This window comes from Panthera tigris, chromosome X (genome assembly GCF_018350195.1).
Source record: "Panthera tigris isolate Pti1 chromosome X, P.tigris_Pti1_mat1.1, whole genome shotgun sequence".
Lineage (NCBI taxonomy): Eukaryota > Metazoa > Chordata > Mammalia > Carnivora > Felidae > Panthera > Panthera tigris.
The window spans coordinates 122,673,183-122,689,835 of NC_056677.1; the positions used below are offsets into that span (position 1 = coordinate 122,673,183).

The 16,653-nt window shown below is 44.4% G+C and overlaps 1 protein-coding gene across 2 annotated transcripts in view; it reads left to right on the top strand.

Annotated features, from left to right (window-relative positions):
- The window catches only part of MAMLD1 (mastermind like domain containing 1), a 120,704-nt gene that overhangs the window by 53,747 nt on the left and 50,304 nt on the right, over window positions 1-16,653 (top strand). The window contains exon 2 of one of the 2 annotated variants that reach the window (XM_042975261.1): window positions 7,980-8,138. In XM_042975261.1, coding sequence (XP_042831195.1) covers window positions 8,043-8,138 — 96 coding nt within the window. In that variant the 5' untranslated portion in view covers window positions 7,980-8,042. Of the gene's footprint in view, window positions 1-7,947; window positions 8,139-16,653 lie in introns of those variants that run through there. The other variant, XM_042975262.1, reaches the window with a different exon arrangement.

Here is a 16,653-nt window from a genome sequence, read left to right on the forward strand (position 1 = left end):
GGAGTTCAACTGCTAGGTCCTATAACGGTTGCGTGTTTGGTTTTAAAGAAACCACTAAACAGTTTTGCAGTGACTGTTTTTGCGGAGTGACTTTTTCATTCCCACCAGCAATGCGTGTGCAATCTGATTCCTCTCACTGTTGCCAGTATTTAGTGTGGTCACTAGTTTCTTTTTTCTTTTTCTTTTTTTTTTTTTTTTGGTCACTATTTTTTTAAAGGTGAAATTCACATAACAACTTAGTGTTATTTAATACATTCACAATGTACTAAAGCATCACCTCTATCTAGTTCCTAAACATTTACCGAAATAAAACCCCTTACTCATAAAGCAGTCATTCTCCATTCTCCCCTCCCCCAGCTCTGGAAAACACCAATCTGATTTCTGCCTGCATGCATTTACCTATTCCGGACATTTAAGATAACTTCATACATTACGTGACTTTCTGCGACTGGCTTTTTTCACTTAGTGTAATGTTATAAATGTTCATACACATGGCAGCATGTGGCAGACAGTACTTCATGCCTTTGCATGACAGAGTAACAGTCCATGGTATGGTTATACCAAAACTTGCTTATCCATTTATACATTGATGGACATTTGGGTTATTTCCACCTTTTGATGATCATGAATGATGTGCTTATGAACATTTGTGTAAAAGTATTTGAATACCTATTTTTGATTCTTTGGGAGATATACCTAGGAGTGGGATTGTGGGGTCAGATGGTAATTCTGTGTTACTTTTTAAGGAACTGCCAAACTGTTCTCCCCGGCACTTGTAACATTTAAATTCCCATCAGGAATGTACGAGGGTTCCGATTTCTCCACATTCTTGCCAACCCTTGTCATTTTCCTTTTTTTAAGTATGCCATCCTAATGGGCAGGATGTGGTATGTCATGGTTTTGATTTGCATTTCCCTAACACCTGTGGTATTGAGCATCTTTACACGTGCTTATTGGCCATAAGTTTATCTTGTTTGGAGAAATGTCTATTCAAGTCTTTTGCCCATTTTTTAGATTGTATTGTTTTTTCATTGTTGGGTTGTAAGAGGTCTTTATACATTCTAAATACTAGAACCTTATCAGATATATGATTTGCAGTTGTTTTCTTTCATTCTGTGAGCTATCTTTACTTTCTTGATAATGACCTTTGATGCATAAAAGTTTTTCATTTTGATGAAGTCCAACTTACCTATTTTTTCCTTTTGTTGCTCATGCTCTTGGTGTGATGTTTAAGAACCATTGCCAAACCCAATGTGATAAAGATTTTCCCTTATGTTTTCTTCTATACGTTTTATAGTTTGAGCTCCTATGTTTAGGTTGATCCATTGAGTTGATTTTTTTTTTAATGTAGTGTGAGGGAGGGGTCCAACATCATCCTTTTGCATGTGACACATTTGCACATTTTGCTAAAGAGACTATTTCCTCCACTGAGTGGTCTTGACACCCATTTTGAAAATCAATTGGCCACAGTTTTATGGCTTTATTTCTGGATTCTCGAGTCTATTCCATTGGCTTATATGTCTGTCTTATTCCAATAGCATGCTGTTTTGATTACTGTAGTTTTGCAGTAAGTTTTAAAACTGGAAAGTGTGAATCCTCCAATTTTGTTCTTTTTCAACATTGTTTTGAGGGGATCATATGAATTTTATTATTTTGCTTGTCAGTATGGTGGATAATGTGGGTTGACTTTTGAATATTGAACCAGCTTTGCATCCCTAGAATAAACCCAACTTGATCATAGTGTATAATTCTTCTCATAAACTGCTAGAACTGTGTTAAGGATTTCTGTGTTGGTATGCATGAGAAATATTAGTCCGTAGTCTTCTTTATACAGTCTTCATTCTTACAGTCAGGGTAACACAGTTCTTGGGAAGTGTTCCCTCTAGTTTCTGAAGAGATTATGTAGAATCAGTGCTAATTCTTCTTTAAACAATCGGAATACTTCTAGTGAAATTGTCTAAGCCTGGAGTTGTCATTTTCTGGAATTTTTTAAAATTAGGAATTCCTTTAATAATTATCTTGGGTAAATTTTGGTAGTTTGTGCTTTTAGAATAATTGGCCCATTTCATCTAATTTCCAAATTCATGTGGGTAGGGATACTTGTAGTATTTCCTTATTCTTTACATGTCTACAGGATCAGTAGCAATATTACCTTTTTCATTCCAATATTGGTAATTTGTGTCTTCCCTCATTTTTCTTTGTCAGTCATTCTAGATGCTTGTCAGCTTTATTGTTTTGTCTAAGAACCACCTTTTCCCCATTGGGTTTCATTGTTTTTCTGTTTTCAATATAATTTCGGTATCAATATCTGTTGTTTATATACCCTTCCTTCTGTTTGTTTTAGGTTTATTTTACTCTTCTTTTTCTTGGTCCCTTAGTTGGAAACTTATATTATTGTGTTTAGACCTCTCCCCATTTCTATTATAAACATTTAGTGCTATAAATTTCCCCTCCCAGCACAGCTTTACCTGTGTCCCACAAATTTTGATATATTGTATTTTCATTTTCATTCAGTTCAATATATTTTTAAAATTTCTCTTGAGAACTCCTCTTTGACTCATGTATATATTAAAAAAATTTTTTAATGTTTTTATCTATTTTTGAAGGAGAGAGAGCATGAGCGGGGTAGGAGCAGAGAGAGAGGGAGACACAGAATTCGAAGCAGGCTCCAGGCTCTGAGCTGTCAGCACAGAGCCTAATGCGGGACTCAAACTCACAAACTGTGAGATCATGACCTGAGCCAAAGCCAGATGCTCAACCAACTGAACCACCCAGGTGCCCTATATATATATATATATATATATATATATATATATATTTTTTTTTTTTTTTTTTAAGTGTGTTGTTTAGTTTCCAAGTGTTTGGAGATTTTCCTATTGTCTTTCTGTTGTTTCCTAATTTGATCCCATTGTAGTCAGAGAAAACACTGTGAATTACCTCAATTCTTTTAAATGTTTGTGGATTGTTTTATAGTCCAGAATATGTCTTTGTTGGTATATATTCCTTGGGTGCTTGAAAAGAATGTAAATTCTACTGTTTTTTTGCTGGAGTGTTCTATAAATGTCAATTAGATCTTGTTAGATGATGATGTTGAGTTCTTTGTATCTTGTTGATTTTCTGTCTAGTTCTATCAGTTGTTGAGAGAGGATGTTGAAGTCTCCACTATAAATGTGAATGTTTCTATTTCTATTTTCAATTCTTTTAATTTTTGCTTCATGTATCATGCAGCTCTATAGGCTGGTGCATGCATAGTTAGGATGACTATGTATTCTTGGTGGATCGACCCTTTTATCATTATGTAACACCATTCTCTGTCTCTGGTAATTTTCTTTGTTCTGAAGTTTACTTTATCTACTAATTCTAGAGCCACCCCATTACTATTTTTATTAACTCTTGCATGATATATCCTTTTTCATCTTTTTACTCTCAACCTGTTCATATCATTATATTTGAGATGAGCATCTCACAGACAGCATATAGTTGGGTCATGGTTTTGTTTGTTTGTTTGTTTTAATCCACTCTGCCAATGTCTGTCTTTTAATTGGTGGATTTAGATCATTCTCATTTTAGCGAACTTACTGTTAGTTAGTGCTTAATTATACCAATTTATTTTGTTCTGTTTTTGTTTCTTTCTAAAAAAATTTTTATTTAAATCCAAGTTAGTTAACATGTAATGTAATAATGATTTTGGAAGTAGAAGTTAGTGATTCATCACTTATGTATAACACCCAGTGCTCATCCCAACGTGCCCTCCTTAATGCCCATCTCCCATTTAGCCCATCCCCCCCACCCAACTCCCCTCTGGCAACCCTCAGTTTGTTCTCTGTATTTAAGAGTCTCTTATGGTTTGCCTCCTCTCTCATTTTAACTTATTTTCCCTCCCTTCCCCTATATTCATCTGTTGTGCTTCTGAAATTCGGCATATGAGTGAAATCATATATTTATCTTTCTCTGACTGACTTATTTCACTTAGCATAATACATTGTAGTTCCATCCACATTGTTGCAAATGGCAAGATTTCATTCTTTTTGATTGCTCAGTAATATTATATATACACAGGGGCGCCTGGGTGGCTCAGTCGGTTAAGCGGCCGACTTCAGCTCGGGTCACGATCTCGCGGTCCGTGAGTTCGAGCCCGCATCGGGCTCTGGGCTGATGGCTCAGAGCCTGGAGGCTGCTTCCGATTCTGTGTCTCCTTCTCTCTCTGCCCCTCCCCCGTTCATGCTCTGTCTCAAAAATAAAACGTTAAAAAAATTATACACACACACACACACAGACCATGTATTATTTATCCATTTATCAGGTGATGGACATTAGGGCTCTTTCCATAATGTGGCTATTGTTGATAGTGCTGGTATAAACATGGGGGGTGCATGTGCCCCTTTGAGCCAACATTTTTGTATCCTTTGGATAAATACCTAGTAGTGCAATTGCTGGGTTGTAGGGTAGTTCTAGTTTTATGTTTTTGAGGAACCTGCATACTATTCTCCAGAACGGCTGCACCAGTTTGCATTCCTACCAATAGTGCAAAAGTGTTCCCCTTTCTCTGCATCCTTGCCAACATCTGTTGTTTCCTGAGTTGTTCATTTTAGCCATTCTGACAGGTGTGAGGTGGTATCTCATTGTGGTTTTGATTTGCATTTCCCTGGTGATGAGTGATGTTGAGGATCTTTTCATATGTCTATTAGCCATCTGGATGTCTTCTTTGGAGAAGTGTCTGTCCACGTCTTTTGCCCATTTCTTCACTGGATTATTTATTTTTTGGGTGTTGAGTTTGATAAGTTCTTTATAGATTTTGGATACTAGCTCTTTATCCAATATGTCATTCTCCCATTCTGTCAGTTGCCTTTTAGTTTTGTTGATTGTTTCCTTTGCTGTGCAGAAGCTTTTTATCTTGATAAGGTCCCAATAGTTCATTTTTCCTTTTGTTTCCCTTGCCTCCAGACACATGTCTAGTAAGAAGTTGCTTCTTCAAAGGTCAAAGAGGTCAAAGAGGTTGTTGCCTGTTTTCTCCTCTAGGATTTTGATGGCTTCCTGTCTTATGTTTAGGTCTTTCATCCATTTTGAGTTTATTTTTGTGTATGGTATAAGAAAGTGGTCCAGGTTCATTCTTCTACATGCCACTGTCCAGTTTTCCCAACACCATTTGCTAAAAAGACTGTCTTTCCATTGGATATTCTTTCCTGCTTTGTCAAAGATTGGTTGGCCATATATTTGTGGGTCTATTTCTGGATTCTCTATTCTGTTCCATTGATCTATGTGTCTGTTTTTGTGTCAGTACCATATTGTCTTGATGATTACAGCTTTTTAGTATAGCTTGAAGTCCGAAATTGTGATGCCTCCAGCTTTGGTTTTCTTCTTCAGGATTTATTTGACTATTTGGGGTCTTTTCTGGTTCCATACAAGTTTTATGATTGTTTGTTTCTAGCTCTGTAAAGAATGTAGTGTTATTTTGTAAGGGGTTGCATTGAACGTGTAGATTGCTTTGGGTAGCATTGACATTTTAACAATATTTGTTCTTCTGATCCACAAGCATGGAATGTTCTTCCATTTCTTTGTGTCTTCTTCAATTTCTTTCATAAGCTTTCTATAGTTTTCAGCATACGGATCTTTTACCTCTATGATTAGGTTTATTCCTAGGTATTTTATGGGTTTTGGTGCAATTGTAAATGAGATCAAGTCTTTGATTTCTCTTTCTGCTGCTTCACTGTTGGTGTATAGAAATGTTTTGGTTTCTTTATTTTCTCTGTCTTGACTTCCTGTAGGTTACTTAAACATTTTTTGAAATTAATTTGATGATTCATGTAGAGTGTTTTTGCATGGATCTTTTTGTGTGCCATTTTAAGTGGTTATTCTAGGTATTATGTCATATATACATAACTTGTAATAGTCCATTGATGTCAACCTTTTTCCATTTTGAGTGAAGTATGGGAACCTTAGCCCTCTTTTCCCCTCTTTACCCTCCCCTGTTTATAATGTAATTGTGTTAAATATTTCTTCCACATAACATTTAGGACCACAGCATGTAATGTTATAATTGGTGCTTCAGCCATAATTTAGAAAACTTGAGAGGAGAAGGAAAGTCTATTATATTTACCCATATTTTTTCTTTCCATTGTACATTCTTCCTTGGTGGTGTCCAGAATCCCTTATTTTATCACTTCCTTTCTGTTTAGAGAACTTCCTTTAGCCATTATCTTAGGAGGGGTCTGTTACTAACAAATACTTTCAGTGTCCCTTTATCTGAGAATATCTTGATTCCCCTTCCATATCCGAAGCATATTTTCCCTAGGTATAAGATTCCGGGTTGACAGTTCTCTTATTTCAGCACTTACTTAGCTCTTCTGTTTTAGCTGACTTCTCTGACAATGCTTTGGCAGGGAAGGAGGCACCGTCTCATTTCTTTCATGTGGGTATTGAAGTCTAGGCTCCTCACTTAGCCTTCATCGACACCAAGGAGTTTAGGGTGGCTCATTACTGCTGGGCAGTGTGGTAGTTCTAGCTTCCTACTAGGCTTTCACTGATACCATCCTGGCTGGGATCGGTGGAAGTGCCTCATTACCATTCCCCATATGATCCCACTGAAATTGGCGGTGATGGGATGTGGACTCATTACCACTCTGCAGGGTAAAAGATCCTGACTGTCTGTTAGGCCTCCTTTGATACCACCCCAGGGGGACAGGAAGAAATAAATCATTATTGCCAGATGGGGGTGGAGTCTAGGCCCCACTTAGCCTTTGATGTTGGGACTTGGTGGGACCACACTTTTTTTCGGTGGTATTTAGGTGAATTGTACCAGTTCTTGGATACAAATTTTCTGCCTTGGTAGTCTTCCCTTGTCCTAGTCCTTTAGCTAAAGAAAGTAAACTTTTGTTGGGGGACTTTTTGCCTGTGTCCATTGGCATTTTGGGGTTGCCAACTTCTTCAGGTCCATGTCTGATATTGGTGAGCCAAAAGGAAACCCAGAGAACTCACCACCACATCGTTCCTCAAGTCCCAAGGTCCCTTCTTCTTTCCACTTTTTGGGGTCTTCTTATGTTTGTTTTATATAAATACCCAGAGATTTTAGTGTACTCAGTGGGAAAATGGGAAGAGTACGTTTCCATTTTTCCAGAGGCAGAAGTGTAGACATTGCATTTTAGTGCCTGATGCCATACTGTCAAGGGGATTTCTGAGGAGAAATGAATGAATGCAGAGCAGTTATTTCATGTCTACATCATGAAAAACAAAAAGAAATGAAATAAAATAAAGTGAAAAAAAATAAAAAAGCTTTACTTGGTTTAGCACAGGTCTGCTTATCTGTTGTGGAGAGCATACCTTGGGGTAGACCTTATCACAGCCTGCTTTGTTGGTTTTTTCATAAACCAGTACAGCAGGGCTTCATGAGCCCTTTCCAACACCCATTGCCTCGTTCCACTGACAGTCAGGCTATAAACTGTTAGTCAGATCACTTGGCTGGGTGCTAGTGGGGCCAGAGTTGGGAGCTGCTCCTTCAGTGGGCCATAAGGCTTACTCTAGTAGAGCGGAAGTGGCCATAAGCTGTCACCTGACCCACCTACCATGGTTTTAGTATAAGAAAATTGTGCTAGAGAACAGAAGAGTCTTTCCCTCGATTTCACTGCATATCTATCACACATGCAAAATAGCCAGACCTAGGACCCAGATTCTCTGCCTTTAAGCCTAGTGTTATTTTAGTTACATCAGGCTGCTTCTCTACCCATCCTTCAGCTCTCCAGTGAATTCTGCTCTGCCCCATAGCTGGGGACTGCCATCTCATCCCAGCCAACTGCTTTACAGAAGTGCCCCTCATCCCTGGGGGTGGGAGGGACTCAATGAGGGTGGTGGGGTGGGGAGAGAGACATGAAAGGGAATGTGGCTGACTCCACCCAAACCTGTCCTCAGAGTGAAAGTCTGTGATTCATGGGGTCTATGGTCTCATCTTCATATCTGAAAGACAGTGTACTTTTTGTCTCCCTAAGCCCTGTGTCTAGGTCGTTTGGGAAGCGCCTTGGAGAGTCAAGAATAAAATTGCAGGTCAAACAATGGATGACTGGAAAAGTCGGCTTGTAATCAAGAGCATGGTTCCCCATTTCGCCATGGTGGGAAATCGTCAGGAGCCCAGAAAGCTCCAGGAATCGGTCAGACAATGGGCTATTGGGGGGAGGGGGGTGTTGAATGCTTCTAATCTTAAACTTGAACATAAGATGTGTTATTGAAATTCTCTGTGCAAATTTGTTGGCAGGGAACCAACCCAAAATGTAAGGGACTAGAATCTGACCTAGAAAAGATGTAGGAGATGAGCTGACCTTACCCCTTATGAATTTCTGGAAGAGCAGGAAATATAGTCCAAGGCTCCATCTGGATTCCCGGTCTAATGATCTCTGCACTGCACCCCTTCAGCTAGAAAGAAAGGAAGAGTGAGAGGGAAGAAAAGCCTTCTTTTTCTCTTAATAGAAACCAGGGAATGTGGGACTGATGGGCACTAGATATATTTCATTAGCTTCCTAGTACCACTGAGAACAAGAAGCCAGTGAGTAGGGAACAGAATGAGATTCCCATTCAACTCTCTGGCTCTGGTGTCCTTTTAAAAACCCATTTGACAAATTCCTACTTTCCCCCCTTGGGACCCAGACATCATCCAAATATCTGAAACTCGGGGTTAGGGCTTCCAGTGGTAGGTCTAGGAGCCAGGATGATAGAGGAGACCATGAGAGCCACTGGTTAGTTGAATTTGACATCAAAAGCCTGCAACATCACTAGTCTACCAAGATTAGCTCCATTAGTAGGAGTTGCAGCAAACACAATGGCTGTTATCTCAGTGTATTGGGTCCACAGAGGAGTGGCTTACTTAATCTCTGAAATTAATAGAGCAGAGAGGAAATGGCTCTTATAGAGCCATGGGTCTGCTTCCTTCCTGTTCAGAGAACTGGGAGCTTGGGGCTCTGAGGTAACGTCATTTCACATAACTAGAGGGCCTGGCCTCTCCAATTCCAAGGGCAATCCACTTTCAGTAAGTCAGCTTTCTATTTAGTTTAGGATTCTGAGATGTGCACAGGTGTTGGGAAAGATTGTCGAAATCTTGCTTCTTTGTTTTTCCTCATTGTCTACCACCAACAGTGTATTGAGAATGTAGTATCTGGTTGAGTACATAGACATTAACAGACTTTGATTACTAGAGTTCCAGCTCACAGAGATGGCAGTCAGATGGGATGACAGTCATGGAGCAATCACTTGGCCGGCCACCTGTCCTCCAAGTTTCCAGCCCTTCAGTCAGGCATCTTGTAGCAGGCAATCTCTAACCTCCATCCTAATTACCCCTCAGATTTCTTGCTTCTCTTTTATGGTCAACAAACGAATCAGTGAAGGAAAACCTCATGATAATACATCCAGAGTCCAGATTCATTTGGGCGTGACTTTCAATTTCTCCTTTGTTTCACACCTGTTTTTGTTCCTAGGAGCCATGGGTAGGTTGTATTTGCAAGGGTCCTCTTCTCCTTCTCCTCATGAGCCCCACCAACACCCTTTAAAAAAACTATGACTAGTAAGTAACTGCTTTGGTTTTCATCAGTATAAACTCAATGCTGAAAGGGTTTTCCTTAGAATAGGCCCTTGGAACAGCCATCCATGCCCTCACGTGGGAGAAGTTGCCATTGCTCATGCCATTTCTGGGCTTGGCGTCTCTTTGCAGATGGCCTTTTAGAGCCCTTTGTAAGCCTTGCCAAAAGCTCACATTTATTGCTTTAGACTCACTCCTTGGACTTGATCAAAATCAGTCCTTCTCCTTCTTCTGTGGCACACCTTGTTCACTGCCCTTGGCTCTAACTGAGCAACCTGACCGTTTCCAAAATTCCAAGCTATCCTAGAAGACCAAGGATTTGCCCCAGTTGAGGGAATCCAAAAAACATGCCTCAGGCTCCAAAAGCACCTCTGTCAGATGAGTCCTGTTTGCAACAAAAAGCACATGTGTCTTCTTGGAAGATGCATGCGGCCTCTGAAGGTGATGATATTGAAGGAGCCCACTCCTTTGGCTGGGCCTGATAGGTAGGCATAGAGTCTGGCCCAGCAGGTACTGCTGTTGCTATCAGCCAGCAGCCAGGGCGGTCCTTGGCTTGAGCATAGCTGAATTTTCCTGGTTGTTAAATCTCTGCAGCCTTGGGAAGACACCGGCTCTAACATGGAGCTCTGCAGTACACACTGAGGTTCTCAGCAGCCTGGGTGTTTGTGGCCTGAGGGACAGAGACAGATGAAATGCAGAATGGCCTGTTGGTTTGCCTCAGCTGTATCTCCACTGTTTCCGTTGCTTACTAACATCCAACGATGACACCCTGCCCCCACCCCCAGCCGCAGGAAACTGTGTACACCACTCTCCCTCATCCTGCAAGCATCTTTTTCCCATGGAGACCTGATTGAGACACTCAGCTGACTTGGTTCTCTTGTCTTTTCCCCCAAAACAAACTATCAACAACAACAAAAGCAACAACAACAAAAATGTTTCAAGTAAAGATCTGTTAATAAAATTCTATCACCCTCAAAGGAGAATTCTTTTAAATTAGCCCCAGGCTTTCCAGGAATGCGAATAATCGAGAATCCCCTTGCAGGAAAATGTACATCTGATGTGATGATTATTCTTGGCCTAAGACCAGGGCTCGGGACACCTGGAGTCTAGTCTTGCTTTTGCTCCTAAATAGCTCTGGGACCTTGTCCATCCTTTGCCCTCCCGGAGGCCAAAAGTCAAATGAGCCAGGAGTAAGGATAGCCACATTTAATTGAGCACTGACTAGGTGCCAGGCACTTGTGGAGCATTAGCTCTTGTAATCCTTAAGCTAACCCTGAGATGAAGAGGCTATCTCCAGGAAACTGAGGCTCAAGGAGGTTAAGCAACTTGACCGAAGTCATAGAGCACGTTGAAAATCACAAAGCGCTAAGCACATACCAGGCAGCGGTAGCCATCATTAGAGATCTCAGCGGCACAAGTACCTTTTCAGTATTTGTTCATTCATTCAGCAGCATGATTGCTTAATGAGTCTTGTGATCTGGAGAAAAGCAGAGTTTTACCTTTTGAACATTTGGGCATCCACCCAAGGTTAATAAGGCATCCAGTCTCTGCCATCAGTGTATATGGAGTTTTAACAGGAGGCAGAACGTTTGGTCCTTCCTTTTGAAGTTAAGATCTCCATTCCTCCCCCAGATTGGTGGGCTGACTGATTACTAGTGTGAGAATCTCGAAAACATTAGCACTGCAGATGGAAATGCTTTGGAGCCTGCATGGAAGTAGAACTCAGAGTACATGTCACATGTCATCACTGTCTCAGTCTACACCCACTGCAGGTGCAAAGATGGCTCAGCTCTGAGCAGCCACCTAGTCCATTCGGCTCCAGACAAGATGGGGGTGTCAAGGGCACACAGTTGGAGAAGGAAGGAGACACTGTGGTCTCTGCTTATCTTCTGTGTTTTGTCATTTAATCATACTAAATGGCTCGCTATAGGTGACAGTGAGTTGGCATGCTCGGCATTACTTCTGAATTTTCCAACCATTCTCCCTCTTTATGGATGAGGACACTAAGGCCTGAGAAACCCAGTGACTTACAGAAAGATGCCCATCAAGAAGGTGGCAAGCAACACAGAGTCCTCATGTGGGTAGCCCCAAGTGCAGCCTGCTTTCCAAACCCACAGACTGCCCAAAACCAACACATCACCCCTTCTGCTTCTCACCTCTAAAGGCAAGTGGGGCTGAGTGAGGGGGAGAGAGGAGCCCCAAGTGTAACAAGGAATGTTACCCAGGAGGAGGAGGGCTAGTCACTTCCTGCTGTGGCATGTGATCAGGTTCAGGATGTATATCCATCGTCCTTGGAAGCACATGCTTTTCCTTCCAAAACAAGCACAGGACCCTGTAAAGAGACCTCGAACTAGTGCTTCGGGAGACCTTGAGCATGCTCCTTTCCTCTTGAGCTCGGGGGGCCTGTCTCTGGCCTCCCACCACATTTCCAAGGTCTCTCCTGTGTGCCCAACCCAGTGCTACACCCCGGGCTCCAGCAGTTCCCAGTCGAGGAGTGGACTGTTCCCAGGTTTTCTGCAGTGGGAACAAATCAGTCATACTCTGTAGTTCTACTTATCCTACCTTAAAACTGGGAGGAGAGAAGAGTGGAGTGGCTCTCTTGCATGACCTACTTTGTATACATTGGCTCATCTGCTCCTGTGACTGGAGGATTAGTATATCCACTTCAGTGATGAAGAGACTGAGGCTCAGAGAGGATGTTGACTTTCCCAATGTTACAGTCAGTAGGTTGGAAACTCAGATCTCAAATCCAGGCGTCCTGACTCCAAAGGTCCTCCTCCTTTGCTGCTTCCCATTCCCAGATTAGGAACCCAGAGAGAGTCTTCTGTAGGCTGGCCATGACTCTGGGGACTCAGGCCAGAGCAGTGGATCAGAGTCCCAGGTTGCCTGGAGATTTCATTCCAGTGGCAGAGACAGCCCATCAACAGAAATAGAGTGGATGCATCTTTATTTCATCCCGGTGGTTCCCTGGAACCTTCTGACCGGCATTGCCTACAGCCCAGCCCGTACACAGTGAGCCAGACTGATTAAAAACCCTACAGGGAGATAGGGACAGCCAGCCAGGATCTGGACTAAGTTGTCCAAACGGCCTTCTTGGAATCCTGGAGGGGAAAACCAGTGTCCCTTGCGTCATGCAGGCTGTGGGCATGTTGCAGGTACAGGTCTGGCCCCAGGAGATGGGAGGTATGTGTATGGCCTCATTTCCAGGCACCAGGTGGTCCAGGGACCAGGTCCTCAGGTAGGTCACTGTACCTGATGTTTAGTGAGATCTTGCCTGAGTGTTTGGGCTTCAGTCCGCACCAGTACCGTAGGGTTGATAATCCACCCTCTTCCCATACCAGGGTTTCTGGGATGATGACGATCAAGATGTGGATATAAAGGCAGCCTAAACACCACCAGGTGTTACTGATGTTTGCACTTTTTTTCTAATGATCAGAGATTGGCATTGACTCAGAAGGCAGTGGGGAGCGTGTCCTTGGAGCTCAGGTAGAAACTCACGGGACCCCTGAGGACACCTCAGTCTCATCAGCAGCCTCTCTGACTGAGAAGAGCTGGATTTGTGCTGTAGCTCTGAACATTCTGGGTCAAGGCCTGCAGTGCGTATGCGCCTTTCTATTTTGGGGATCCTCCCCACGGAGCACGCAGCTGCTCGCTCCCTTTTCCCCTCCTCCTCCTCCTGCAGGAAGGGCCCTTTCCTGCTTCAGACATTCAGCCAGGGCGGCCACCAGGCAGAGGCCTTGCCTCCAGACCGATGTCTTCCACCAGGTCTCAGTGCTGCTCAGCCAGCAGGATACCGCTGGGCTCCGCATCTGGGTCCTGCCCGGGCAGCCCAGTTCAGCAAGCCGGTGACCTGAAAATCGCAGTCTGTTTGAAAGAGAGGATGCTGGGAGGCGAGTTCCATTTGGCAGCTGGCTTCTGCTGGCATCTGGGGGCTCGGTGCTGCCTTGTCTGCACTCCTGCCTGGCCCCTGCCCCTGGCTGCCTTGACATTAGGCCCAAGGTGACAGGTTTCTGGAGGTTGAGCTTCCCGGGAAGGAGAGTGGACTCTGTTGGGCCCCAGATCTGGGCAGTAGAAGGGCCCAGCTGAGCAGAAGCTCAGGCATCACTCCCCACAGGATATGTGCAAACTGGGGGCAAGCCCTGGAGATGAGGGCCTGGGGCTCCCCCAAACCCTGGGCTGGCCTGTGTCAGCTAAGGCCTCTTGCTTTTGCTGAAAATCCCCAGCTAGGAACTCAATATAACTCCGCTTGCAGACAGATATATGGGTCATGAGCTGCCCCTGGGGTGCGGAGTTCCAGACCTCACAGGGGAGCAAGGGAAGCATGTGCTTCTGAGGTTTGGGGTTCAGGTTTTGATTTCTGCAGTCGACATAGAATAATTTAATACCCTCCCTTCTCCCCTTTGCCTTTCCTTCTCCTCCCCTTCCTTCCTGCTTTTTCTCTCTCCTCGTCTCGCTCCTCCCTTCTCACCAGATCTCCAACCCCCAAAATACCAAAGTTAGAAAGGCAACCATGAGCCACAGGCCACTGGACTTGACCACTGGGGGCCCAGGCCCAAGGCCCAGGTGTGGCTACCACTGCCACTACCTCCCACTCTCCCGCTACCCTGCCCCTCCACAGAAATGTGCCTTTGTCTGTCTCCTCCAGTGCTGCGGGGTTTGGTCACCCTCACAGTTCAGTTGCTCCCCAACGGGCACAGGCAGCCCTGGGACCCCAAGGTCTCCTGTCCCACCCGAGGCTCAGGCCTGGGCACATAATAAATGCTCAGTAAGCAGTGGCTACTGCTCCTCTTCGCCATAAAGTCCCTTAGCAATCGTTCAGTCCACCCCCAGTGTTGAACATAAGAGGCCAAGGGCACACAAAGGAGAAGGAACATGTCCAAGGTCACTGGGCCAGTTAGTGAATTTAATCACAGTTTCTGAAAAGCAGTTGTCTCTTGGCCTTGTGCTTAGAAACAAAAAGAACAGAATAATTTGCAGGAAACCTTTTGCTCCAATGGTTCATTCAAACCTGCAGATGCCAGCTGAGCCCTGTCACAAGGCTAGGTGCTCTGGGGGTACAGAGATGAGGAGGAAACAATCCTTGCTGTCAGAGAGCTATAAGCCTAACATGGCAGCCTGGAGGTGGGCCAGAGCAGTGGGCTGGGGGTAAAAGGGGTAGAAGACGAGGCTGCATTATCATAGAGATCCGTGAAGGCCTGAGGGAAGAGGGGGTGTTTTAAGCTGATAGACAAGATGTGAATGGTTCAAGGGTATACCAAAGCTGGAAGAGCAAGGCAGACAGGCATCCTGGAGGAGGTGGTGTTCTCTCCTTTCACTGTCATTAGTGAAGGTGAAACATGGCATTTGAGACTGCTGCCTACATTGCCCAGTTCAGGCCCGATTCAGAAATGGTCACCTGACTTGGGCGATGGTAGAAACCGTGAAGCTTTTCAGCTCTGGAAATGTCGCATAATGCTCTTGTGAACAGTAGACCTCCGTGCCCCCCTGCAGTGTAAGGAGGGCAATTTGGAAATAACTTATGTCCCTCGGGGAAAATGCTCAGCTCGGGCTCTAGGTCAAGAGGTGGCGAACTCCAGCCCGTGGGCTAAATCTAGCCGGGAGCTTGTCTTTGTAAAGTTTTATTAGCACACAGCCACGTCCGGCCGTTAACATATTGTCTACTACAGAAGGGCGACAGAGACCACAGGGCCTGCAACGTCTGAGATATTTACTGTTTGGGCCTTTACAGAAAAAGTTTGCCGTCCTCTGACCTAGGTCACTGGGCTGTGGTTCATTTTTTCTGAAGCCACAGTTTCTCCTAATAAGTGGGTACCGCTTGGGGGAGGAAGCACAGACCCTCACACCTCCCCGAGTGTTCTGCTTCCTCTTCTATGCCACAGCCGGCTCGGTCCCCTGCTCTGGAGCCTTTCCCTCCTCTGGAGTCCTTGCCTCTGTGACTGTTCCCCATTCTTCCCACAACGTCCATTTCTCCCTGTCCCGTCAGCGTCCAGAGAGGTCTTCCACAAACAAGCTGAACTGATCATTCCCACTGCTGACAACCACCTTTCCACCGCCTTCTGTGGCGCCCTGTGCCAGCACACGGCTGCTTCCCTGGCTCACTGCGCACCAAGCCCGCTGGCCACCTGCCTGCCCCGGGAACATGCCAGGAGCTTCCCCACAAGGCCTTCTCACTTCTGTCCTCCTGCCTGGAGGCCTGCATTTAGATTTCCACTTAACTGTCTCCTTTCAGGGGAGCCACCTAGCCTTTGTCACGTAGTCGTTTCTTCAGTCCTGTGACGAACACCGCTCACTCTGTGCTCACTTTACTGTCTGTGCTGCTGGAATTCCAGCTTCTTCTCAGGCTGCCCCACCACTTCTCTCTCTGGTGTGTGCTCACCTGAGACCCCCTAGACAGCCTTGCTTTGCACAATTAGTGGACAGAAGCCATGTGCCACTCTCTCTAGCTGCCTCTTTTTCTAGAATGAGCCTCTGGTGCTAACACTGTCTAGTGATAGGACTGCCGGTGGGACACTGTCAAGAAAGCTGGACGTTTTCTTGCCTCTTTTTGTCCTTTAAGTCAAGCCTTTGGGGTTTAGAACAATGAGCTTGGCCAATATAAAATATCTCCAGGAAGCCAGCCCCCAAACACCAACACCCAACATCTGCTTTCTGAATATATGGCTTCAAAGAGCTAAGTGTACGGGGGCTAACTGCTGTCCATCCTATTTATTTTAGCCACATGACAGCTAAGGAACTGAGAAATGCCTTGCCCTTTCCTGTAGTTAAATCTGACATAAAATTACTTTATCGGCAGCATTTTAACAAACAAAAATCTCCTGCATTTTCACCAGTAATTCAGTTTGCTTTCTGGATGAGAAAAAGAGAATTAGAAATGACCGCAATGAGACCGTTTTGAGGGTTTCGCTAATTCAGAGAGAGTCTTCTTCCTCTGGCCCAGCTCGTGGAGCTTCTGACAGAGATGTAGAGCAAGGAGGAGGGGTCCTTAGGGTTACCCCCAGATCCGCAGCACCACCGCCACCCCCGCCTCCACCGCCACCACCCCTGCCACTGCCTCCAATACCACCACATCACTGCTGCCTCCGTCATCGCCACCACCT